The 27960-nt window shown below is 50.4% G+C and overlaps 1 protein-coding gene across 1 annotated transcript; it reads left to right on the plus strand.

The window, feature by feature from the left end:
- Positions 1–1827: 1827 nt before the first annotated feature.
- On the plus strand, positions 1828–18105 carry LOC144145423 (uncharacterized). Its single transcript, XM_077677037.1, has 2 exons — positions 1828–2516; positions 17832–18105. Exons 1-2 carry the CDS (start codon positions 2231–2233, stop codon positions 18086–18088), a joined length of 543 nt encoding a protein of 180 aa, XP_077533163.1. The 5' UTR covers positions 1828–2230; the 3' UTR covers positions 18089–18105.
- Positions 18106–27960: the final 9855 nt, after the last annotated feature.

A 27960-nucleotide genomic window follows, 5' to 3' on the forward strand; every position in this document is an offset into this window, starting at 1 on the left:
AGACGCCTACACAGAGCAGTATACTGGATAGCTGGCTCAGGGTGAACCCGAGAGCGTGTGGCCGTCGGTACTATCAGAGCAGCCTACCGTGCCCCGCGCAAACCATCACGCATGCGCTGTGCGGGCAAAGCGAAGCTATGCTTTTAGGGCCCGTACAGCGTCATCGGAGCGTCTGCGCGTCGTCTGCCAAATTCATCGTGCTTGTAGTGGTGGAGCTATCAGCCACTGTATGATAGAGTGGCTGATAGACTAGAATCCACACAAAAATATACCTCAGTAAGTGGTAATCAGTATTTTACCTACAATGCAATGATTTCGACGCATCAGCGTAACTCACCCCTTGCTTCAAGAAGACTCATTCAAAAGATCATGCAGATTTTATCAGCTCTATTTTTTCAAGTGATAACAAAAAGCCTTTTAAATTCCCTTAGAAGCGTGGAACTTAAGGCTTACAATTCATGCATGGAAGTTTGGGATACAGGACTGCATTGTTCTCAGTAACGGGGCATCTCCACATCCCCGACAATGACTGAATCTATGCGAGATGGCAAGGACTGGTAGAGGGCCGAAACAAAAGCCTGATCGCACCCTTAGTCGCTCTCCCTCGTCACTAATTGCCGCCCACGTCTGGTGTGGCCGCATGAATTCGCTTTCGAACCATGGCATCTTTCAGACGGCCCCACACATTTTTTATTATGTTAAGGTCCACTCCTTTTGGGCACCATTCTAACAAGGGTATTTGTTGGTGCATCAAGTAATCTTTCATCTCCCTAAACGAACGAAACGGTGAAATGTCCTCCTGGAATAACTAATTGCCATTGGGGAACAAGCCTTGAGCATGAGGTGTCAGAACACCACCAAGGATGTTGCAATACTGCACGGACGTCATTGTGCCTATAATACGGTAATGAACACCAAATCCAAGTATGGACATTGGGGCTATACGCTGAAGCTTGCTCTACCGCTGGCCGAGACACGTTGCGCGTTGTCTGGATCATTACTGCATGATAAAAATAAAATAAACAGGTAATACCGGGTACACAAAAATGAATGCATGAGTAAATATGCCTTACCGAAACGTGCACTCTTTGGTCTTGTCGAGAGTAGAACCTGAACTCATCAAAAAAAACCACTCTGCCCCAGTCCTCGGTATTCCAGCAGGCTTGCTGTGTTGCGATGTGGAGCCTGACGTTCTTGTTCGAAACGGTAAGTAGTGGTTTCACTGCCGCAATACGACTACAAAGGCCTGCGCTTTGGAGCAGATGGCGAACAGTAGTGTCGGAAACATCCAGGTCTAGCGTCGGCTGGATGGCTCCCGCTGATTGAAAACGGTCCTGCACTGCTGCGGCGACGATGCTGGCGTCTTCGTCCTCCGTGGTTACGCAAGGCGGAAGCACCCTGGGTACATCGCGGTAGCAAACTTCGTCCTCAAGGGATTGAATTATTCGGTTCACAGTTTTAAAAGGCCTCTCTACAAAAGAACCAATATACCGTCGCGAATACCCGCTCTTTGTGAGCCAAAAAAGTTCGTGTCGTTGATCCTCCAGTACTCCTAACATGACCATCTGCAGCAATCTGGCACGCTGTACCAATACGGCGCAACTTTGTTACTGTCCCATACGGTGGGACAGTAACACTGGGAACCCGTTATCTGCGGATCAAATGATATGCCAACAAACGCAACACGCATGTGACAGACTCCCAGTTGTTAGGCGCCTGATATCATATTGCCAGAGAAACTGAATACGCGCATGCGCACAATGTTTATCAGGAATAAGTGGGTCATTTGAAGGTGGCTCAGGCGCTAGGACCTTAATTCAGTTTACGGGATAAAACTATCTTTGTTTGCAATTTTACATTTGGGCGTTTTCATGCAAGAATATAGGAATCGCGGATCAAAGCAAGTTACCATTAGCAGCCGCGACGCAACATAGCAGACGATGAGCAGACGTTCCAATGACACGATTCGCGCGCGCTGAAAGCATAGTTTCGCTCGGCATACACAGCGCATGCGTGATGGTTCGGGTGGGGCACGGTAGGCTGATCTGCGCGTGTTCATCCTAAGGGAGCTCACCACTGTATTACCTACTTGGCCTTGGGCCGGACGTGTTAGTACACTACATTCTCACAAACACGGAAAGTGTGGACGTGCGCGCTCACTCTCGTCCAGATAGGCACAAGTGAAGTGAAACTTTACCGTGGCTGCTCGTGCAGCGCCACCGCTATTGCCATGCCTGTGGACATCAGCGAAGCCCTTTCCTCCGCCAAGATGAAGATCGACAAGCTGCGTCAGGGCAGAAGTGACCAAAGCATTGGCCAACGCCTGCTCCTGCAGAACTTTGTGCACAAATGGTCACGGTTCCTGAGTGGTTTTCACGACTACCTACACTGCCAGGCCGCGGACTTGGTTGGATGTCGAAGGAGTGACCACAGGACGGCAAATGTGCAAGTCGACGAGACTGCAACATCCGTAAGCAGGATGACCCCGCACAAACGGAAGCGAGACGAGCCAGAAGGTACGTGTACGAGAGATATTCGTATCCGGATGCACACAGAAGTGCACACGTTGCTGGCTAATTACCCGTAGGGGTAGAAACACCCCGTAAAACAACTTTCCGTACGCGCGGGGTCTTCTTCATATCCTGCTCGATGTGTGCGCCACTCTTAACAGTGTACGCCTAATCTTTCTGTAAATCCGGTGTAGGTCGTATGTTACCCATTGGTGCGACCATGTTACTAGAATTGCCGGTATGGGTGCAGTGGTCTCGTAGGAACCGTGCCTCTCCCTCTCGTTAAGATAGAGAGCCAACCGCCGCTGATGTTCAGTTGCAAATGCGCCTCAATAATTTCGCGAGTGCAATGGCCAATCAGCTCCAAAAATGTATAAGTTGTCCCTCTCTCGCTCTTTCTAAAAGAGAGCTTGCATATCTTGCTCACGCATAACCGGTGTGTGTATCGCTGAGCGTGGTAGTCAGTTTTACTAGCTTCCTCTCTTTTCTTTCTTGTTTGGGTTTTCAGTGATTGACACTAAAAGTATGGCTGTTTTTCTTCGTCAAAATCTTCAGTTGCGGGTCAGCGCCGTGTTGGCGTTTTCCTTCTCTGTCTTCGTCTATGATGCGCTATTTTCACCCTGAACATTCACCAACTTGTAGAGTTCGCCGCGCGCGTAAAGGATATGCGTAGATTTGTATCCTGCGCAGGTTTTGCGGTTATTCAGAATTCAGATACCAGTGTGACGCAGGGAACAATTGTGTTCGTAGACGCTGGATGACGAGACGTTCCTAATACTTTGGGGGGAAGGAAGTGTTGCACTCGTTGTCAAAGAGTAGCACGGCATGCTAGTTTTTGTGGATCTTCGTCGGCGGCGTCATTCCCTTCCGGACACTTTTGTCCTTGTGTTGGTGGGGTGTGAACTTTTATCATTGTGGATAGAACACCTCCTATCAAGCGTTTAGCTACTATGCCCGTAGCCATTACAGTAATGACGTTTTGAGCATCTTAAACAATTTTATGTATATATTTGATATTTCCGGTAGGTGGATATCGCAACAAAGATTTCCGTTTTTTCGTTATTGTGCGTAGAACGGTGATAAAGTCCCAGCGATTGCATTGCTAGTCCACTACAACAATTGTTTCATTCGTTCATTCGAATATAGTCTTACAGTTTTAGAGCTTTTCTCCGCGGAAGCCCAAGGACGCAGGTTCGATTCTTGGCCGCGGCGGTCGCTTTTCTGATCGACGCGAAAAGCGAAAACAACCATAATTAGAGATTTCGAGGCACGTTAAGGATCTCCAGGTGATCAAAATAAATCCGGAGCCCTCCACTACGGCGCGCCTCATCACCTGTCTGGCGTCGGCCTGTACAACCTCACAATGAATCAATAAATTCCTCGGCGGAATTTAATAAAATTTGTTTGTTTGCACACGGGTACAAAAGCCACCCTTGAAATCTACGCAACGTTCGAAATGAGTCACAAGCACGTTAGCGCTAACCGCTTCCGCGGACCGAAGATAGAGAGCAACTCTGCTTCCTTAAATACATAATCTAAGAAGGCGAGGTTAACCAATCGCTTTCCTTTACTTCCCGCCAGCGTTTCTTGGCACGCTAGATAAATCCAAGGTCGTCATAGCAGCGAAAGATCCCAAGATTAAGGCGCGAAGCCCTCGAAGAACGCGAATGCATGCCCTCCGGTCAATTGCGGGCGCATCGCTAGCAACACAGTGCAAAAAGTTCCGGTATCAACCTCGGTGCCGCCGCCGCCGCCGTGGCGTTCATCCGAAAGCAAAACTAGTTCACGAACGCACGCGCGCACAAACGAACGAATATACTGCTTGCTCGCGTGTTCGTGATCTAACGCTGACGCACACGCATGCAAACAGTTAGCGAGCAGGCGTCGTACTCTGTCGAAGCAAGTATGACGAAAAGTGCAGGTCCAACTTCCCATGTTGCATGAAGCGTCTGTTTCAAAGTCCATTTCATGCGTAGCACATTGTTTACAAAGCTCAGCCATGTATTCCGCGCTGGTGGAACATCACGGTCTGGCGCGATCAGTCAGTCAACCGCCAGGTCTTGGCGGGTACGCCGCCTGTGTCCGTTTTCACCGTAGACGTAACAGATCGTCGCGATCACCGCCGACGTCTTAAAGGGACCCTGAAGTGAATTTGTCGAGCTCCCGTTCTTGCTTGCACTGCGTAGACTGGCTCAAATTGACAAAGTTTTCATCGTTTATCAGGTCGATAATTCGGTAAACAATTTATAAAGCCCGAAAGAAAAACTACCGTGTGCGGTCTGCGGCGGCCGCACCAAGTAAAGGCTTTGACGTCGAGAGGAGGTGCACCGTATTTAGGCGATGCCCAAGGTTTGCATTCAAACAAGTTTCTTTTTCGGTTCTGTAAAGCAACATGCTTGACATCTGACGTTATCGTTGCATGGGAATTCTCGATATCTTAATAATTATACCGCGCTTCTACCATGTTTTCAGCTGTAAAATGCCTAGAATAAGCCTCTAAGGACGGCTTGGAATCGTAGAAATCACTAGCCGAGGCCTACGGAACGAATGAACGCCCTCCGCCTCACCACAGACGCTCAATTGCCATGCTCTTTTTCCCCCTATATTTGGAGCTTGCCTCACTCATCCCTGTATCATAAAAATCGTGTTCGCACCAGGCTAAGGGTCTGTTGAATTTGGCCTGTCCCCACTGTCCGCAAGCAGTTGGTGCTTATGGCAACAGCACGCCAACAAGTATTCGCTATACGCGTCAGTCTCAATTCGCCCGCGTTCTGCGAACTCGCTCGTGCACGGAACAGTGAACGTTACGGCTCAAAAATGGTGAACTCAGAATTGAAAACATCGGGCGAAAGCGAAAAAAATCAACTTTAAAATAAAAAGAATGTACCCTAGGGGATTCGAACTTGCGACTTGCAAAACAACCCACCTAGCACTCTAGGCCACTCGGCCACGATGTACGATCTCCCGGTGCTGCAAATATAAGGTATATCATGTACAACCAGTTTACACCTTTATTTAGTTTTAGCATTTCAAGCTGCTTAGGTCCCGCAGCGGTGGCGCAGTGGCTAAGGTGTTCCGCTGCTGAGCACAAGGTCACGGGCTCTATTCCCGGCGGTGGCAGCTGCGTTTCTGATGAAGGCGAAAAGCAAAAACGCCAGTGTGTACGAGATTCAAGCGCACTTTAAAGATCCCCAGTTGGGCAAAAATAATCAGGAGCCCTCCACTACAGCGCACCTCATCGCCTGCGTTGCGTCGGCGCGTTAAACCCTACTATCAATTGAAGTAGCTTAGGTGACTATTTGTTGTATAGCGCTCGTGCAGTAAGCATCCCCCCAATTTCCACAATATCTCACGTCAGCAATTGCATTGTTTCAGACGGGAAAGCGTCCCCAAGGGTGTGTTCGTGTTGCTGACCGCTGTGCTTGTTCACCTGGTGCAAAAATAAAGTGCTCCCGGCTCCCGAGGTTTACGCTGTACGGTAACAATTTCAGTTGATTTTATTTCCTCTGTACGTATATTGACTTTGCTGACTCTTCTCCCGCCTTCAAGTGGCCTTAGATTTTCCTACTAGCTTGCCAGTCCGCGAAGCGTCGCATATGCGCTTGTGCAGCGCTTGTGTGGAGCGACCCTGACTTAGAGCTTGACCCAGTGTGCAAACTAACAAACCAAGGAAAGGCCCATTCTTCCATTCACAAATGTGTTGTGGCTTAGACTCAACTGAGCGGACGAATCGCGATGACCCGTCGGTGGCCGGCCGACTAAACGCTGGGCCGACTGACTCTATCGGAAGGTCGGCGAGCCATGCAGTAGCGCAGTCAAGCCAAGTCAACTCGTCCTGACGTCACACGAAAACGCCACAGAAATTGGGCGAAGAGAGCACAGCATCTGCGAACTGATTTTTGTACTAAATAAAATCGCGTAAGCGTGTTCAGAAAGGTCGAAACCTGTCGTATGAACTCCGGACTACAGGTTGCGCTAGTAATTCCGCAATGTTTACAAATAACTTCAGTGTCTCTATAGGGCCAGAATACGTGGAGTAAACCTTCACGACGAAGTTCGCGTAGCGGAAAATCCTCCCTGGCAGGGCGCCGTATGTTCGTCCGACTCAGCTTTACTTTCCTCCATGGTCGGGCTGAACCGCCGCGCTGCCGCTGGGATCCTCTCAGTATGGCTAACTCCATGCCCAAATTCCACGTCCGCGTTCAGTAAACAGACCCAGTGAAGGAGCTTCCCGTTGGGTTGTACGTGGTTTGACGATTCAGCGTGACTTGGGGGCGTTTCTTCGCCTGAAATATGCGCTTTCAGTTCTCAAAAGCTGTAAAGGCAGTAAATAATGAAAATTAAATTACACCCATCTTCCCGCGAGGGAGCCCTCATGTGATGCGACGCATCAGGGCGGAGCGTTTGGACTGACGCTGGTATTGGAGTGCGTCACTCCACTCACTGAAGGGACTGTCGCTTCCATCACGTCTTCATCGGAAGTTCTTGCACGGAGGTATCGTCAAGCAAAGTCAAGTCAAGTGCGAGAGCGAGCGCTGGACTGATCCGGCGCCGTGCGCTCCCCCGCTTATATTCCCGCTTTTGAAAGGAGAGGAGCCGGGGGGGAGAGTCGCGCGCATGCACACACATGCGCGCACCCAGAGCAGCTAAGCGCACACGCGCAGCTGTTGTTATGATAATGAGACGGAGTGAGAGTGCGCACACATGCGCGCAGCCACAGCAGCGAAGCGCACACGCGCAGCTGTTGTTATGATAATGAGACGGCGTGAGAGTGCGCACACATGCGCGCACCCACAGCAGCGAAGCGCACACCCGCAGCTGTTGTTATGATAATAAGACGGAGTGAGAGTGCGCACACATGCGCGCACCCACAGCAGCGAAGCGCACACCCGCAGCTGTTGTTATGATAATGAGACGGAGTGAGAGTACGCACACATGCGCGCACCCACAGCAGCGAAGCGCACACCCGCAGCTGTTGTTATGATAATGAGACGGAGTGAGAGTACGCACACATGCGCGCACCCACAGCAGCGAAGCGCACACCCGCAGCTGTTGTTATGATAATGAGACGGAGTGAGAGTGTTGCGCACAGCTGTCGGAGAGAAGAACGGAGGACAGTTGCGCATGTGCCGTGAGCGTGCGGACAACGCCGCGAAAACGACAATGGCGATGGAGGGACATGCCCACGAGCAAGAGATGCGTCGCATCTAAAAAGAGTGTCCCTGGGGAGATTCGAACCAGGAACTCCCATATCATGGCACTGGCGTTGTACCTCTACTCCACCTCGCCAGAAGGCGCTTAAGTGCAAAATAGGGCATGTGAAGCCTGGCTCTGAATACATACGACTGGCTGCTTCTATTTCGTTGTATTTGAGGTTCCCTCACCTTAATATCGCCTTTTCCTTACACGCCGATCTTGTAGACGTTCCCCATGCTGCTGCGAGTACAAGTTATGTAACCGGATTTCCTTTATTTAGCCTAATAAAAGCTATCGGATATGTCTATCTCGGTGACACAAGCCATGGTAGTTGGGTCGGCAGCGTGTTGCGCTTGAGGCTTCAGCTATCAGAAGAGCGCGGACTTCACTTCTTGCAACTGTATTTTCCTCAATCGACCTCAGATTTAAAATCCGCTTTTTGTGCTCCACTAGGCGCGGGACAAGCGCACGTCTATCAAACTCTTCCAAAGCGGCCGTCTGCAGCGGCCCGTAGATTGGTTCCTTCGGTTTGCCGCTCGCCGCCACTCCGCCGCCGACGAACTTTTTTGACCCAGCTAGATTGGCGGAGGATGACGTTTTTTTCCGCCGCAGGGCGTCGGGCGCGCGCTGCCGGCGTTGTTCGTTCTTTTCGTCGCATATTCGCTCCATGTATTCTGGCCTTTACGCACACATGCATGTTTGGCATACCCGGTGCCGCGCGCAACGTGCGAATTGCCGGCAGCTACGCTGAAATCGGCGCGAAGTATTCTTTCCTCAGTGGTGCGGCCCTTTTATGATGCATAGTCTGCCAACTTTTTAAATGTCGATAACGATGTCATGATAGAGGGAAAAAAAATGAAGACACGCATTTTTTTGGTTCTGTTAAAGCTTGTTCCTTCATGTCACTGAACTCTGCGTGCAATCTTTATGCGAAATCATATGCTTGCGCGTTTATAATGCGTGGAGGAAGTAATCGGACGCTTTTTACACAAATGCATTATATAATATATACCTATGCAAATAAAACATCCCTGATAAATTGGCGTCCGTAAATAGTAGGAGTGCATATCCAATTACTCCCGCATAGAACAAAAATGACTTGCAATTTTACTCTTCGTACTGGAGAGAGGAAGACGATGCGCAGGTTTACTCTTCACTGGTGCGGGAGTGGAACTGGGGCTGTACTCCGCCCCACACAAGAGTAGGCGGTCAGTTTTGCTCTTCCCTCACGTGGGGAGCGAACATTGTATCAAACTCCCCCCATCTTTCGAGGGGAGTGCACCAACGCTTACAAGAGTACAGTCACTGCTGGAATCTTCATATACTCCTTTGATTTCTTAGAGTGTATGTGAGTTCGTGTGCCTCTTGAATAGTTCGTCGTTCGCTTCCAGGCCATTGGATCCGCCTGTACAGATGACGTTGTAACTTTCTGCATTATGGGAATATCTTGCCGCGGCGCTTGGTATTCTGCCTCCCAAAAACTGTATAATGTCCTTTTTGAGTCTGTAATTATGTTATACTTCGGTTTGACACTTCCGCTATTCTGTTTGCCAAGAGGATGGCGCCAACTTCAACTTCTTTGTTCCTGCATGTTGTAGGGTCTTGCAGTCACAAAGGTTGCTCAGAGTATTTACAAATCGGCCACAGGAAAGACGTGTGCCCCACGCCGAACGCTCGCGTGTGCTTCGCGTGCGGACTGAAGAACCCCGGCGACGGGCACGAGAGCCAGTGCAAGCCGCGGTGTCGCCTGTGCGGCGGCCCGCACCCCACGGGCGAGGGCTCGTGCAAACATAAGTTCAAGACCCCGTATCAAGTCCGCAAGCGGCAGTGGGAACGGAAGCTAGAAGAGGAACGAGCGCGAACGGCCACGCCGGCGCCCAAGATCCGACTTTCTCGAAGAGACGAATTCCCAAAACTCGCCTCGCCACGCGGCAGCAGCCGCGGCAGGAGCGCGTCGCGCCGGAGCGCGGCGCGGAGGAGTGCGTCGCGAGGGGACGCGCAGAGCAGGAGCGCATCGCGCGGTAGTCGCGCCACGTCGAGAGGCCCCGCCTCCTGGGCGGCGATCACGACCGGCGCAGTTGGCGGAGCAGCTGCCGCGCCGAGTCGCCGGCGCTCAAAGTCCGCTCGCCGCGAGCGCTCGCAAACCAGACGGACAAGCGCGAGCCGCCCGCCGCCGCGACGCAGCAACAACGACACGAAGCAAGCGAGTGCCTCCCCGGAGACCGTGGAACTGAGGAAAATGGTGAAAGAGCTGCAGGCCACCGTGCAGGCTCAGCGAGTAACCATCGAACAGCTAACCCTAAAGCTCGAAGAACTGTGGGGACCGAGAGCGACCACGTGGTCCAAGCCTGCGCCCGCAGAGACGGCCACCGTCAAGCCGACGGAACGCCCAGCACCGCCGCCGAAGCAGGTGGCCGAGCGCCGGGAATCCCCGGCACATGAACACGACGCCGAAGACGAGTGCGACGAGGACATCGACGGCGACCGCAGCAAGTCGGTGGGCTACGCCGGCCTGAACAACCGCTACCGCAAACTCGAAAGCCAGATGAACCGTTGGGGGAGAGACCTCGAGGTCCTGGAGAAACGGCTCACTAACAGGCTGATGCAAGTCATGCAGCGGCAGGTGCAAGCCTTCCAGCAGCAGCAGCAGCAGCAAGTCTTCCAACAAGCCATACAACAACTCAGTCAACTGACGGCACCCGCGAGAGGAGTCGTACAAGAGCACGGCAGCCAAGTCACCGTCACTGTATCGCCACCATGATGACGACGACCCGCCACCGCACTTCGCTACGCATCTGGCACTGGAACACCAACGGCTTTCGGTGCCGGAGGGCGGTCCTGCAGCAACACCTTCGCACCCTGACGCCGGCGGAACAACCCGACGTCATCATGGTGCAGGAGACCCACGCCGAAGACGCCGGCGCGGTGTCCCTGCCGGGCTACAGGTCGCACGCCAGCCCGCCGAGCGCTCGCACCTGCGGGCGCGGAGCGGCGCAGGGCGTGTGCACCTTCGTCCGGAAGGGCATCGCGTTCATCAAACACGACTCGCTCATGGGCAGCCGCGGCAGCGCGATCGAACTGTGCGCGACCGAGCTGACCGTGGCCACGGGCAAGCACAAGGACAAGAGCACGAGCACGACCGTGATGGTGGTCAACGTGTACAGTAATCCGCAGCACAACCAACAAAGTTTCAAGACGTTACTGCACAGAGCACGCGGGGCGATCTCCGCATGCGACGGCGCCATCGTCGTTGCGTGCGGGGACTTCAACGCACGACACAAGGAACTCGGCCACGCCGCCACGACGGTCAAGGGCCGAGAACTGCTGGAGGACGCCGCCGAGGCTGACTACGTTCTCCTAACGGACCCGGCACATCCCACGCGCATCGGCACGTCCGTCGTCAAAGACACCACTCCGGACCTGGCGTTTCTCCACCTGCCCGACGACCGGTCGGCGAGCTGGAGGAACATGGGAGTGAACCTGGGTAGCGACCACTACATCGTCGAAGTCGTCGTCCCACTCCGACCCAACGGCAGAAACGGCGGCGACGCCGGAGACGGGCGCATCAAGCACCGACCTACGAATTGGCACGAGTTTCGCACCGAAGACCTGGGCGAGATTAAGGACATCGAGGAGTGGTCGCGCAATATCGTCGCGGCCGCGGAGAAGGCGACGTCCGTTACGGAGACGTCCGAGGAGACCACGCGCATGGACCCCCGGCTCGCGCACATGCTGGAGGCTCGAAGCTCGCTACAGCGACGGTGGAAGCGGCAGCGGCACAACCGCGCCCTCCGCAAGCGAATCGCTACGCTTGGCCGAGAGATCGTGAAGTACAGCCGCCAGCTGTGCGCGCAGCAGTGGTTCGAGCTGTGCAACGAGGCCGACGACCAGCTCCACCGAGGGGGCACGTGGAAACTCCTCCGCCACCTGATGGACGAAAGCCAAAGCAAGGAATACCAACGACACCGGCTCGCGCAGATCATGTACGCGGCGACGAAAGAGCTCGGGGAGCGGGAAGTGCACAAACGCATCAACGAGCGCTACCTTCCCGAGACCGCGAGAGAACAGCACGGAGAGTACGCCGGCCCGCCCAACCCCTCGCTCGACCGCGACATCGAGGAGTGGGAGGTCCGGCGCGCCACCCAGGCCCTCAACTGCCGGTCGGCGGCGGGCCCGGACTGCGTCACGAACAAGGCGCTGCGCAAAATGAGCGACGCGGCCATAACATCGCTCACGAAGTACTTCAACGAGCACTGGCGAGCCGGCAGCTTCCCGCGGCAGTGGAAGACGGCCAAGACAATACTCATACCCAAGCCCAACAAGCCGCCGGGCATAGAGAGCCTGCGCCCCATCTCCCTCACGTCGTGCGTGGGGAAGGTGCTGGAGCACGTCCTCAACGACCGGTGGCCGCGGTATCTCGAGACCAACGGCTTGTACCCCGACCCGATCCGCTCGCGGCTGGGAACGCAGGACGCGATGTTGCTGCTGCAGCGCGAGGTGCTGGCTCCGCCGACGAGACCGACCTCGGAATACCGCGCCATCCTGGGCCTGGACCTGCAGAGCGCCTTCGACAAGGTGAAGCACTCGGCGATCCTGGCCCAAGTGTCCCGGCTCGGCCTGGGACACCGTTCCTACAATTACATCCGGACCTTCCTGACCGGTCGCACGGCCCGGCTGGAGGTGGGCCAAACTCAACTCGAGGAGCGAGAGCTGGGCAGCGTCGGCACGCCGCAGGGCTCGGTGATCTCGCCGCTGCTATTCAACTTGCTAATGATTGGCGTGGCCCGTCGCCTGGACGAGCTGCCCGATGTGCGCTACACCGTCTACGCCGACGACATCACGCTGTGGGTGCCGGGCGGCAGCGACGGACACATCGAGTCGGCGCTGCAGGAGGCGGTGGACGGCATTGAGGAGAGCCTGCGCGGCACGGGTCTCCGGTGCGCCCCGCAAAAGTCGCAGCTCCTGATCCTGCCCCCAACGGGACGTTACCCGAAGAAGACGTCGGCCGAAGCGGAGCGCAGCATCGTGGTGCGCGGGAGCGACGGCACGGCGATTCCCGAAGCGACGAGCATCCGCGTCCTCGGCATGCACGTCGACGCGAGCCGCCGCTTCAACAACACCACGGTAGAACGACTGGTAACGAAGATGGGCATCGCCACGCGCCTCGTCAAGCGACTCGCAACGCGCGCGCGCGGCATGAGAGAGGCGAGCCTGCTGCGCCTGCTGTAGGCGTTCGTGGTAAGCCAGGTGGCCTACGTGGGAGCATTCCACGACTGGCGGACCCCGGAGCGAGCCAAGATAGACGCGGCGATCCGCAAGTCGTACCAAGCGGCCCTGGGCCTACTCAACAGCACGAGCAACGCGGCCCTCGCGTCTCTGGGAGTGCACAACACGCTCTCGGAGATCAGCGAGGCGCAGAGAACGTCGCAACTGGAACGCCTGGGGTCGACCCGGACGGGCAGAAGGCTGCTGCAGCGCGTGGGACTGAGCTGCCCCTTCGACGAGGAGGACGAGCTGGTCCCGCTGCGCGACGATATCGCCAACAGCTTGGTGGTGCCGCCGCTCCCGAAGAACGTCGCGCCGGGACGGAACCCGGAACGGAGAATGGCGCGGGCGTGCGCGCTCGCCAAAGAGTACAACGAGAGGAGCGACGCCGTGTACGTGGACGCTTCCAAACTTCGCGACAAGGAAGACACCTACGCGGTGGTGGCGGTGCGTGCCGCCACGGGAGAACTGCTGAGCTCGGGCAGCGTGCGCGCCAAGTCCGCCGGACAGGCGGAGGAGGCGGCGATCGCGCTGGCCCTGCTCCACCCCGGGACGAGGACGGTGTTCAGCGACTCCAAGTCGGCCATCGCCAACTTCGCCAGGGGCACGGTGTGCAGGACGACGATGCGCATCCTTTCCGGCATCGGGGAGGGAGCTCGCACGAACATCGCAACGACCGTACGGTGGTTCCCGGCCCACATGGGACGGGAGCTCCGCAACGGCCACCGAAACGTCAACGAGGCAGCCGACGCTGCGGCCCGTGATCTCGCCGCGTGCCGGGCCGCGCCAGCGACGGACGCCGACGACGACGAAGACTCGAGCAACGACGAAGAGGACAACGACGCAGAACCCCTGACTACGTACGGTGCGACGCTGTGCTGGTACAGGACAGAGAGGCAGGCCTACCCTCCGCCCCACCCGGGGCTCGTGAGAAGGGAGGCAGTGCTTCTACGACAGTTGCAAACTGGGACGGTGCTAACGCCGGCGCTCGCGCGCCACGTGTGCCCGGACATGTACGAAGACGCGGTGTGCAGTGTTTGTGCGCGTGTGAATGCGGACTTGGCCCACTTGATGTGGGGATGCGACAAGCACTACCCGAGTGACGGGAGGCCGATCCTCCCTCCGGACGTTACGAACTCGATCCGCTCCTCGGAGCGCGAAAGCCAGCTGAGGGCCATCCAGCGGCTCGAGGCTGCCCTGGGCAAGCAACGGCGAAAGGGGAACCCGCACTCCTATCGGCCTCCTCCCGCGGGAGCGAGGGCTAGGGGCGATCGCGGTGGCACTCCGAGTAGCCCGCGCCGACCGGACGCAGTCCTCGGGGTCGGCCCGACGCCGCGGTGAGCGGAGAAGACTACGGGACGGTGAAGCCCTGCGCGGCCTGATCCGTCCCCGACTGCAGGAATCTCAATAAAGTCCTTTCTCTCTCTCTCTCTCAACTACGACAATTGGGCCCTCGTGCTTTCCTACATCCCGGTGTGGGTGTATACTGCGGTCTCATGATATTGAAACATTAACCGAATAAACTTCAGTCTTCCATAACCCAAACTTCTTGGGTAGGATTGCTGATTTATTGATTGATTGATTGATTCATTGAATAATTGATTGATTCATTCATTCATTCGTTCATTCATTCATTGGTTGATTGATTGATTGACATTGATTGATTGATTGATTGATTGATTCATTCATTTATTTATTTATTTATTTATTTAGTTATTTATTTTTATTTATTTATTGTAGGGTTTAACGCGCGGTCGCAATGCAGGTGGTGACGCGTGCCGTAGTCGAGAGCTCCGAATTATTTTTGGCCACCTTGGAATCTTTACGTCCATCGAAGTCTCGTACACACGAGCTTCGGAAACATCGTTTTTTTTTAAAGCCACATATTCGGTTTCTATGTTTCCTATCCTGTGCGTTTGCAATGTTCTTCCGCCGAAAAGCGTCGCAAAGTGGCATAAAAATTACTTTATGCAGCCGGGCTGACAAAATATCAGAGCAAAAGCGCGAGAAAAACTCCGATTTTCGGAGCACTGTATCACCGCAACGATGCCAGCGGGCTGGGCCATTTTGGTACCATTGGATCGGCCGAGCGATACTCTTTCCCGACTTGGGTGTCTCTTTTGTCTTCGTTCATTAACAAATGCACGAACAGCAGAAAAAAAGACGCACAAACGAAGCCAGAAATAGATGCTGAAGCGCGGTTGGCCTTCCGGTCGGCGTGCGTTGAAACGGCCCTCCTGACTGGGCGTCGCTGCGGCAATGCAAGATGGCGGCCGACTCGTCAGGTCGCTTTTAAGCTTAAATCCAACGTCACAGGCATTAATCCTAACTACTGGAGTTCAATCGTAACCGGTTGTGGAGTCAGGCGATGCTATGACGCGCACAAGCAATGCCATGCGCGCGTTAGCTTTTGATGCGTAGGCCGTTTCTATCTCAAGGCTGGCGAGCCTACTGCCCAACATAGCAATAACTAAACGTGTAAACATCGCAAATTAGACTAAACGTTCACTACGGGGATTGCTATCACAAGCGCACCCACCGTGTTTCACCCTCCAGTGTAAAGTCACGCGCACCACGAAACGTCCAATGACCTCCGTCTTTCGAGCCACGCAACTTCCTGTAATCAGGCTCGTGATCTCGGGCATTTCCATCGCGATAACGTCCGTGATGAATACCACAGCAGATAAAATGACTGAACAGAAACCTGGCCGTGCGAAGCAGCGAAAATGAACCCAGGAACCCGCACTACGCAGTTCAGGAGGCCTTCATCTTGCAATAAAGTATAGTAAAGTACGTTGTTGGGCTAGTTGGTCGATCATTATTACCAGATGTATAGCGCAAAAAAGGCGAAGAAAAAAAGAATGCACCAGGACGAAGCGCTAACATGCAGCTGCTGGTTTATTGAAAGATGCACACATTTATAACAACGGCGCACATGATAACAGACAACCTACGCGACACATATCAGAAACAAGAAAAAATCAGAATCAAAAAAAAAATAAAAGGAAAAAAAACGAAAAAAATTTAATACCCCACTACACATTCTTATCGCCCCCTTCCCGAGCCACGGGCTTCTTAGACAACCGGTTTTTATCGCGTAAATGTTCTCTAGCCCGTATAAAAGCCAGCGTTTTATATAGCCCGGTAAGCCCAAGCAATTTCTAAACAAATTTGGGGAAATAATTTTAATTTGGTAGCAAACTTCCTCAAATTCGAAGGGTGGCGGTTCGTAGTGTCGAAACTTGACACTACTATATGTGTCCCTGTCATGTAACCTGCCAACCTGGCAGCTACTGCAACTGCTGAAACGTTTATTTACGTATTGAAAACCTTCTTACACAAGTATTTTAAACAAGGTTAAATAGTATGTGTATTTTTAAACGTTATTCTGAAAATTCTAAAGACAAGCCGCCCTCCGCCGCTGGGTTGCTCTCAGTGAATCTAACTTTGCCACCATGCCAAGAATCAACGGCAGCGTTCAATAAACAGACCCGGTGAGGGTGCTTTGACGATTTTGTCAAGGGCAGGGTGTTTGTTCTGCCAAAATATTTGATTTCAGTTTCTAAATACGCCAACAGCAGCTTAAAAAAAAACATCGCGACCGGGGAGAATCGAACTTCCCACCTCCACATTGTGAAGCTAGATTATACCTATGGTCTAACCCAACAGATGGCGCATTCGGGCAAAATAGACCGTTGCATTAAAAACACACGTGAAGTCACAGGAAAGCCTGCGATTCAAACTTTTTTAGCTGGGGACAAGTTTTTAAATATCCTTTTTAATTTCGCACGCAGACAAAAGTACGTTGCTGAGCTACTCTATGTCATGGTTGCCAGCATCATTTTTGGTAGTGGCCCATACGGCTCGCAGATCTGAAAATTTCGATTTAAAAAGTTCTAGGGCGTTACCAGAAAACCGTGTCTCGTCAAGGTGCTTTAAGTGATGCCCTTTTATTTGGGATAGAGAATATATACTCGACAAAAATTGGTTTTTTGTACCTTTGAGCATAGCGGCTAACGCACGCTACGCTAGCGGCGGGGGGTTTCCCGACCCGCATCCACATGTGTGTCCCGGCAATAACAGGCCGGACCCGCCGCGGTGGCTCAGTGGCTAAGGCGTTGCGCTGCTGAGCACGAGGTCGCGGGTGCGATTCCCGGCCGCGGCGGCCGCTTTTCTGATGGAGGCGCAAAGCAAAAACGCCCGTGTGTACGAGATTTCGGCGCACGTTAAAGATCCCCAGGTGGTCAAAATTAATCCGGAGCCCTCCACTACGGCGCGCCTCATCGCCTGCGTTGCATCGGCGCGTTAAACCCTACAATCAATGGCAGGCAGGGCCACCCATCACTGGAGGAAGTGTGTGGGCACGCCGACGGGAGGCACCCGTCACCGGAACGAATGAGCACACGCGCAGTCGGGTCCCGGCAACCCCTGGCGCTAGCGTAGCGTGCGCTAGCCGCTATATCTAACCTCGGTAGTCTTCTTTTTTGTATGGCTGGCCAAGTACGTCACAAACACGTAACCATTGCGCCTTTGCTGAGAACCAAACATTCCATGTACTTTCATGGCTTACCGCCCCTCGTACTCGGTTTCTTTCACGCGCATGCACTCAATGCTTCAAAGGGTTTTTCACCCGGAATCAATAAATTCATTTTGCCCGATTGTAATCTGCTCTAATGGAACAGACACTCAATGCTTCAGAGGGTTTTTCACCCTGAATCAACAAACCATTTTTCCTTGTCCTAATCTGCTCTAGTGGAACAGATAACTTCTCTTTCATTACGAATAAATATTCTGGTTCCGTGTTTTTATTTACGGATGATCCTGGTTCCTGCAAGCTCCCCCAACGTCTCCTTTTTCCAGGCCAGAAATCCACCCAAGATGAAGCGCCAGGTTGTGGAAATCATGTTGCCGATGCTGAACGGAAAGGATATCCGGATTACGTCGTTGGGGGAGCCCAATTGAAGGCGTTCCGGTTGACCCGCCCTTCAGGCTACTCAGGCCTTCCTTCTTTCCTGTCGGTCTTCAAGCCCTACATGCCATTTGGTCAGCACAGGACCCAAAAATCTCTAGAAGTCCTCCAGGATTCGCAATTACCAACTTCGCAGTCGGGTGAATAAATTGTTCAAGAAGCTCATTCTCATTTCTTATTTGTTTTCGAAGATGTCGTCAAAAGATAGATGGTTAAAACTCGAATTTTGTCTTACGCAACCTCAGTGACAGTTGAAGTCCAAATCCAAATTGCATTGACGATGTCGGAATGGTGCGATGTGGTGGACGTCAGCTTCATAACGCGAGGACCACATCTTCGAATCCGAAAACGAGCAGCGTTTTTTTTTCTTGAGGGGCCGTTTGCGTAATTTTTCTTCTCTCAAGTGCGTGCCGCCAAACGACGGCACAAATGAAACATAAACCGTTATCCTTGAATATACTACAATTCTGCCTTCGTACTCCTTTCTAGCACACTGCTACTTTAACGAGCACACTACTACTTCCGGGCGGATGAACAGATGGCTTGCACTGAACCCCGGGCTGAATAGGAAAACAGGGGCAAAATTTTCCGGCGGCAGGTCTCAGATACGGAAATGGGGCGCTAAGAAGGCGTGTGTTTTATAGTTAGTACTTGAGCAGAAAAAGGCCTGCGCCAACTACCACCGGGGATTACACGGGTCGGATCCTCACATTTGACCCCACGGGCGCTAAAACGTAAATTTCTGTCCGAATCCACACTCTGCCTACGGGGAAATGTTTTGCTTTGAGGTTTAGTCCACCGGGGACTTCTTCCCCCCCCCCCCCCCCCGCTGCAAAATTTTCGGTTTATGCGTTGCGTTGGTGTGTCAGACCTACAATAAATCAATCATGATAAACCGGCAACTTTGCAGCGGGGCCTTTCTCCGTCCCCGCTGCAAATTTTTAGGTTTGTCATGAATGATTGATTCTAGGTCTTACTCGCCGACGCAACGCAGGCGATTAGGTACGCCGTAGTGGAGGGCTCCGGATTCATTTTTACCATGAATCTCGTACACACGGGCGTTTTTCTTTTCGTCTCAATCAGAATATCCTTTCGGTTTATCCTACTGGCGTCTGTTTACATGCACAGAGTCACGTCCGCGACGAATCACCCGTCCTCATTAAGAGATAGTGTCAAAATACCCTAGAGCTGTCGACCTAATGTATATACCGTTTTGAAATCAGCGGATATAATGAATTAGATGCTATAAAGGTTCTATCATAACGCCGGTATTATTTATACGGCATGATTGGATAGTTCCAAGGGAAGTTGTAAACTTTACCGAATTCCTGTCTGCTGTCCATTCAAGGCTATGCACAGCCTTTGTCAAAATTTTGTGGACCACGGCGACCATGGCCGGAGCAGGCGCGCTGCCGAGCAGGGGCGCTGCGCTTGCCGCTTTCGGCTGGTTACGCGGCCAAAGAGGGTGAGGGGAACTTTCGCGATTCCTTTCGTAGTATGGCCAGGGGAGTGAAACTTCATATACCTTGCATGGGACGCGATATTCGCTCGCAGCGCCGGACAAACCCCTGGTGTTTGGGGGCGGTACTAAAAACATGGCGGCGCGTTGCAGACATGCACTGGGAGACGCCATCTTAATGAGGACTGAAAAGCCGAGGGGAGGCGGGGCAATTTAGCACCAAATTCAATTGGGATGCACATGCAAGGTAAATTGAGTGAGTGGAATATATTCAGATGGCCAGCGCACGACCTCGTTCCTGTTGCGCAACCCGCCACATTATCTAAAGGGCAATTGTTTTGTTCTGATTGATGAAGTTTTGCGCGTCCACTTCTTTTTGCAACACTTATTCTAAGTACGACTTTGTTTTGGTTTGTTAGTACACACAATCTAGCAAGAATAAAGAGTACAGATATTTTAATTTTTATTGCCTAAATGTACCATTCATACAGTAAAAACACAACTTGGATATTTTGCGCTTTTAGTCGCAAACAAAAGTGTATGGCACATGGCCGCATGCTAATAACTAGGTATCCAGCCAGCGCAAATGTGTCCAGTGCGTTATTTGTCGAAGGTCCACATAGTCTCTGCTGGTGAAATGGGCAGGACAGCCGGTAGCTGCCATAGACCTGCCTTGGTGGTGAAGAAGCCAGGTCCTGCCTCCTCGCACACTGCAGCCTAACGCGAGATCTGGAACATCAAGAAGCACGTTTGTATATTTGGGTTAGAATGAATACTAGCTTTAATGCTGCTTTCAGGAGCACATAGTTTTGAGTGAAATCTGGCATCTGTATTCGAAATAAACATAATCTCATATATATTGGAATCTTTCTTTCTAAAATAATTTTGACTACAAAGACGACTTGTGACAACACCAATCGTAAAGGCACATTTTAAATTAAAATCAGCCTTTATTATTGAGAGACGCGGATACGTTTTTCTATTTGTGCGATCATAATGTTCGGTGGCAACGGCCCACCTTTCCTCCTAATCCAAAATACATTTCTGCAGACAAAAGCAGCCATCCCACACCAGAATCGCAAAGCAATTATCCATGCATATATTCTTTCGCGCACTGTGTATTCCTCAAGTATTTCTCGGGCCGTGCAGTAAACCGGTTATAAAAACCTTATTCAAGAACCTCTAATAAATTACCAGAAAGGGTTAAGCCTGCATTGTCTAAATATTTATCGGCCTATAGCTGTAACTGCGTTTTTGTGAATATATCGTTCTTGTACTTAAAGCTGAAACTCGATGCACGGATCCGAAGTGTAAATTATAAATTATAAGTGGCGGAATTATAGTTATGATTGTATTGTATAAACATATACAGTAATTGCTTAGTTTGTATATTTATTGCTACAAATTCATTCATCTATGTTCCGTTGATTCACGCGAAGAGAAAATGCAGAACACACAATTTAAACGTAATAAAATAATGTATGCAGTCACTACTGAGTTAACATAGTGCTAACAACACGATATGAACCTATGGACCCACCCTTTGAGCCAAAAGTGTAGGGAGATGTCTTCATCCCGCTGTAGACATACATAGGCTGATAATAATAACGATAACAATAATACTGGTAATATGTATAATATTCACAATAATAATAATAATAATTAATAACAACAACGCAGGCAATCAAAAGCTAATAAAAATTGCAGATAGGCCCACACTGTTCTATTAGTTATTGTATATGTTGCCTCATATACATTTTTCTGCATACCGTGCTAAAATGCGCTAAAATGCAAAACACACGATCGAAACACATTAAATCAATAACGCGCGTATAAACAAACGTCTGTAGTTAATGTAGACAATGCATTAATTGCCAGATGCTCTGCCACGCATTTCATGCGTAATTAAAAGGTCAAAGAAGACAACCTGAATGCAATAAATAAATAGGGCACGTGTATGCTCACTTAAATTATAAAGCCACTGCTGCAACCGCATCCTGCTATCTCGTGCAAGCGTAGAAAAGCAAAACGAGCAGAATGCAGATCGTACCTTTCGTCCACCAGTATCCAAAAGAATTTTATGCGGCCTTGCGTGAAGAATTTTGACACCCCTCAGTACAGCACGATCTGTGATGACGGCGCGAATCCATTCATGCGTCCGGTTCGATGAAACTAACTTTACGGTAGTAAAAACGGCCCTCGGAACACCGTGGATCGTGGCATACCTGTGGGCGCGACAAGAAACGCCCCTTTGCAGCGGTGCGCAGTAGAAAGGCGCGGTTCCCGTTTTCCACTCCGGGTGGCGCTCGTATTTTTGCAATTTCGAACTGCACCTTTTAAGTTCTCTTGAATATTAAAAACTCCGTAATTAATAAGTAACCTGGTAAAAATATAAAATGCAACAACAACGTTCATTTATGCTAGTATGTAGTACAGCCCCCAAACGTTAGGATCGCGGAAGTCACGGGACAGAAAAACGGCGGAGTTTCATCCCCCTGGTATGGCTAGCGCGATAAGGGTAGCGGAGCCGGTTTCTCAGAGCAGGCGCACTTCGCTTCAGCGCAGGCACTTGGCGCTGCTCTTGTCGCGCCAGACACACTACAAAAGCAAGAGCAAATGTTTCGCTCGCTCTCTTCAGCCGCGAAACCAGCCGACAGCGGCAGACGCCGCGACACTGCTCGGGCGCGCGCCTGCGCCGGCCACGGTCGCCGTGGCCCACAAAATTTTGACAAAGACTGTACTTAGTGAATATGGTTGCAGAAAACCGGTGAAACTCTTGTTTTATCGAAGCTATCCGAAAACATTTTAAATACGAATTATTTTCGACTAAATTCTAACGAAGTTAAGCGTATGTGACCCGATTCGCTCAATATCGCTAGTTGGGATACTGCAGCGAAATTTTGCCCGTTTTATTCATTGCATACTTTCATGCCTTGGAAGTTTCTTGATTCGAGAAATGTTAATTCTAATAATTGTTACTTTCGTTTTATTTTTCAATTGGTTTTTACTTTTTCCATTTCACGTGAGGATGCAGGGTACCATAGTTTTTCAATTTTGATCGTTTTTTTTGTTATTGCAAACAATGACTTTTGCGTTGCTCTTATTGATTATCCATTGGTGGGGATCAATTCAATAGACGGTCTATAATTTCGTAACTCATTTATGTTATATATGTCGTTTTGTACACTTTTTACGCTTCAACCACTGCAGTATACACAGCACTCTCATGATATTTCATTTTTTGTGGTGTATTTATCTTTACTTGCAGTATTAAATGTTGTCTGATTTGGCTATCCATAGCCAAACTAGGCGAGTTTTCGTTTCTAAGTATTACATTTTGGACTCGTTTCTTCCCATTATGTACATTCACCCAACAAAAGGAAATAAAAGTTCGTAAGTTACAATGACAGATCGAGTAAAAGATTTAATCAAATCTGTTGTTCGAGTTGGTGTACCACACAAAGATGCCTGCGCTTTAACCGCGTTATATTCTGGTACACTTCCACATATAGAGCTTAACAAACTTCGCCAGCGTTGCATTGTGTAACATCTCTCTCCTGAGGTAGCTGTTTGCTAGTCCAGAAATGACAGATCCGTTTCCGTCACTGGTTCGTCCGGCGGCAACCCGTAGTCATCTGTGGATGTCGGGAACGGTGCCCCCATGACCGGGTAGCTGTCGTCGTCTTCTTTGTCGCACGAAGCTTCCTCCCGCTCTTCGGCTTCATCTTCTCCGGCAGCAGGGTGAGAGCTTGTTGAGCAGAGAAGGCGGCGTCGCTTGGACGGGTTCGCAGCACCTGCGAGGTAAAAGCAAAAAAAAAATTTCCTTATAAAACTACTTGCAACATACCACTGACGATGTCAGCCTACGGCGTAAAGCACTCGAAGCTACTCAATGCGCTTAGCGACAGAACTGAAGAGCGTGCGAAAGCAGCAAAGTCGGCCTGGCGCAGCACTTACCATTTTCGTAGTCTCCAGAGCGCTTGTGTGGTGAAGTGCTTCCCAGCTCCACTGCAGGCACGTTTTCCGCTTTGACGGAATCCCCGTCGCTGCTCCCAGTGGGCTCGTCACTGCGCTCGCTGCTGGCAGGCAGGTTCCAGACCCTCCACAGGTTCCGCAACAGCAGGCGCCTACGAATCCCCGTGTCTCGAGGGCTGCTATCCAGGGCCTGGATCTTCTTCCTGGCTGCAGAGAAAAGAGACTCAGCATTTGCTTCCATCACAAGGAACGATACAGAGGGATACTCGACCGCAAACAAGGCAGTGAAAAAAAACCCCGCTGACACGACCGCTAGAAGAGAAACGACTGAACTCACTGAGTGACTTGCTTATTTCGCTTTTTGACCTTATCTCATCCCCTTTCCACTAAGAGAAACGTGATTGGTGGGGCATAGCTTATTGTTCCCTACCCTTTCTTAGAAAACAACCAGTCGGGCGACAAAAGCGTCACGCCTTTAGGACAAAGCTTCTTGTTCCAGGAACAAACCCAGGGAACACCTGGTACCGCCCCTCTTACCTTGAAGCGAGCGCTCGTGCGGTCAAGGTCAACCAAGCGCACGTGCAGTTGTCCACGCCCGGTATAGCGCCTCTGAACACCAATCCACAAATAAATAAAAAAATGAAAACAGGGTACGCTGGGGAAAATTTGTACAAAGGAATCCTATTGTTCAAAATAACTGGAGCGAGTGGTAAAACCATCTGTTTAAAATTAGCTTCGCACACAGTGTTATCATTTTAAAATGTGTTCAGCATCAAGCGACAGCTTTTTACTTCTGTATTAAGTTGAATGGTTGTGACTGCGCGTTTTCTATATTTTTAGTCGTGCGCGGTGGATAAGCCTTGCAAAGCTGGATGACGCGGTCAAAAGTCTCCATTTGCATTTTTTCTTGGGTATCGGCTGCCGTTCCAGCTGCCTCGATAATATCTGGGGTAAGTACATGAGAAGGCCGGTGTTGTTTAGAATAACTTATTGTTGCGTGAGTTGGTGCATCTTGGTGAACAAACATGGGATTTGCGCGAGAAATGCAACAAATGCGGCAAATATTGGATAAGCGCAAGCGAACGTCCTTCCTGTATGTGCTGTCTGTCTGGCGCAAAGCCCGTGTTTATTCACCAAGATGCACCAACTGGCTCAACAATAAGTTCTTTTGAACAACAGCTGTGTTGATGTCAGACGTTATTGTCATGCACTTATCTGAGAGATTATCCAGGCAGGTCTAATAGGAAGCAAAGGGGATAATTGCATCAGTCTACCGTCTATTCTGTTATCAAGAAATAAGATTACTTGTTTGGGCCATCAGTTGGGAATATTCTTATGACTCATTCCTTCGTCTTTTTTCCTTTTTTCGATGTCTGCTGACAGTGGGTTTCAATCGGGTTTGTGCACATAGCTGTTTTGCAGTTATGGTATCTGCTATGACGGTGCGATAAAAAGTATATTATATCAATGAGTGATTTTTTCTCTTTTCATCAAAACTCGTTTGAAATGAGCGCTTGTTTATTGTCCCTCTTGACGTCACTGGTCTGTTTTCGGGCTGTGAAGCGCAACAACGTTTTTACTTAACGTAAAGTGTGTCCACGAGTATTCCAGTGATCGCACTTAACTGGAACACAGGAACGCGTGGCTGCAGCTGCTGCCAGAACATGCTAACAGCGCCGCGAAGAAACAGTGCCGCGCAGAAGCAGCGCGCATGCGCTCAGTGGTAGCAGGCCCACTACAGAGCTCATCGCGTGCAAGCCGCCATGAGGTTGCCAGATTGTCGTCTACTCCCCTGGCGCACAAAGATGCATGCAGCCCAAGTATTAGCCTTGAGCCAGCACAAGTATTTTGTCTGTTTTTTTACTCTAATTTCGCAAATCACATGCCAGCACCTACGATGGAAAAAGGCACCAACAAAGCACTTTTTTCTTTCGTAGTTTGGCTGCATATATTCAAAATATCAGAACGAACATAGGTATTTAGCGGGCGGCGAGCGACGAGGTAAATTTAAATTGAGTTGAGCAAACCTCTAGCGTGTGCGAGACGGGAGAGGACCAGCATGAGAGGTGAGTGGGAAACACAATGGAGGCCTTTCTTGGCTAGTGCACCAGGCGAGTTGCGTCTTTCGTCGACATTTGCGACGAAAGGAACAGATGGGGGGCCATTTTTTCTTTACCGGGTAGGGTTGCTTAAAGATATACTGTAGTGATTGGTTACATTATTTATGTGCTCCTATGTGTTCGGCAGATGCGGTCTATTTAAACCAATAAAATAATGAAATCTGTAAATAAATTTACAAATGTTCATTTTGAGAAGTTATAACCGGTTAGTCTGTGGCGATTTTTCCGGGAATTCTTCCATTTGTCTGTTTGTTTCTTTCATTTGTCATTTGCTGTAATGATGTGAAGGCGGTGCGTACGATATACCTTTTTGATTTGGTAACTCTGGGCAGCTTTATTTTAGCTTTAAGTTTTTTGTCGCACAAATAAATATTATTTTATCCTTTACACGAAATAAACGCGTAAACTTCGCCAAATATGCAATGTTCCACAATACAAGGCAATATACGGTTGGCATTTTGGACAACTTAGCAAAGAATGCTTACGCATTGCAATAGTTGGATGTAACAAATTTCTAAGTTGAAGCTTGTATGCTTTTTCGGTTGCGTTTTTGAACCCTTTCCCGACGTTGTTTTTCAGAACCCGTGGCATCAGTTTCTTCAAAGTAACCTGCGTCGGTTAGCCCGTTTTTTCTTTTACATTTTGGTAATTCGGGTAGGATTGCGACAACACTAATGAAGAGAAATGTCCGAACTGTCAAATGGGAATATAACTGTCTTTGCTACATAATAATGAAAGAGCAAATAAAAACGCCGCTCATGCAGAAATCATCAATCGGTCTGTATTTGCAGCAGTTTGGAATAGTTGGTAAACTTTCTGAAATACACGCATGCGAACCGTAATGTAGGAATAATAAGAACGAAGTCTCTACAATGCTGCACATTTCAAGGCCATCATAATGCCGCAAGGTACCTTCATCAGCTGGAACGTAAGCGGCTCTTTTCGTATAGCTTCGCTCGCTCAGAGCACCCACGCCATGGTACCGCGAGTCTTGGCGACGGTAGTATGGCGACTTCAAGATACATCCCAGCGGTGGCTGTGCCGTATCCGCTTGTACTTCAGGGCAAGGGAACCATGTGCACGGAGACTGGGTAACGGCTGCTTTGCCGGCGCCCGGGCTCTTAGTCTTCCCATTGATTGCACGGCGGCTGTGCGACAGGGTTCCCAGCTAGGGCTACAAAGAGACAAATTTGAGGCTCTCGTTTCGGTCGTGGTAGAAAATTTTTCTTGGCGGTTTGGCGAGTTTAAAGGTTTTGCACATGCACCACATTATGCAATATTTCAAGCTCAGCCAAGAATGAATTCTGTTAACCTTCGAGGAGTTCTAACTAACATCTGTGTTTTGTATTTCTTTTGTCTGTGTTTTCTCTTGCCCTGCAGTGCTCTGCTCATTCACTCGCGCTCTAGTGTTGGAACCAAGCATGACCGACGTGCAGTCCTCTCTCAGGAGCAACCGTCGTTGAAGCTCCAGAGAAATAAATTTTGCACATACGTCGATGTCGTGAGCTAGAAAGGTAATTCTCGCCCACCTAAACACACTGGTATGGCTCGTAATGTTTTATCAATAATCAATAAGGCAAAGTGGGCGCCGTGTTTTGAGGCGGTGGGGTAGCCGAAATAAAATGACCTTCAGCTCATCGCAAACATAGCGCTTTCTTCCTCTCTTAGTTTGTTGCTCTAATCGGATCAGAAAAAACAGCTTTCTTGTTGCCGCGGAAAAAGACTTGTTTAGGTGGCCTTCAGTCTTTCTGGCAACGGCGGGATTTATTAGGTCTTTGCCGTGTATTCGCTAACCTGGGCTAGTGGGGCATTGGTCGGAGGGCCTGTTCTGATCTATGCGGCATCCCGCGGCTCCCTAACCATTACCTGAAGCTAATGGGGTGCTTTGTGACAGTTCTTGTGGGTTTCTCTTTGCAACCTAAAGTGAAAAAATTATCCAAGCGCAGTTTCTTTCGCTCTTGAGCCAAAACGCAACGCGATAAAATTAGAATACACCTCATATCAGGCGTACTACACAGCAATCAAGGTTATTAGTATGGGCAGTAAATTATACAATTACATTCAAAACAGGGTACACTACAGAAAAAACCGATATTCAAACCTTCTTTAATATAAAATTATGCAACCATTCTTTCCTTTTTTGGCCACGAACGTGAGTAGAAAAACGTTGATTAAATAGTGGTCAGCCTAAATTTAACTGGGGGTGCAGGCAACGACGACAGACAAGGCACAAGCGCTGACACTACAAACTGAATCTTTTTTACGCCCCGACTTGTACATTTATACCCTCTAGCCTCGTGGTCTCGCATCAACAGTGCGGAGCAATAGTTTTTCTTTATCCGTTTGCGCAACGGACGCAGTACTGACACAATCGTTGGCGCCCTCTTTAATTTCCATAGCGTCGATGATTTCGCGCGCACGCCTATCGTTGTTCTTATGCATGGTAACGACACCATGGAAGTCACC

The sequence above is a fragment of the Haemaphysalis longicornis genome, unplaced genomic scaffold (assembly GCF_048455015.1).
Source record: "Haemaphysalis longicornis isolate Haplotype H1 unplaced genomic scaffold, Haemaphysalis longicornis Haplotype H1 scaffold_7, whole genome shotgun sequence".
Classification (NCBI taxonomy): domain Eukaryota; kingdom Metazoa; phylum Arthropoda; class Arachnida; order Ixodida; family Ixodidae; genus Haemaphysalis; species Haemaphysalis longicornis.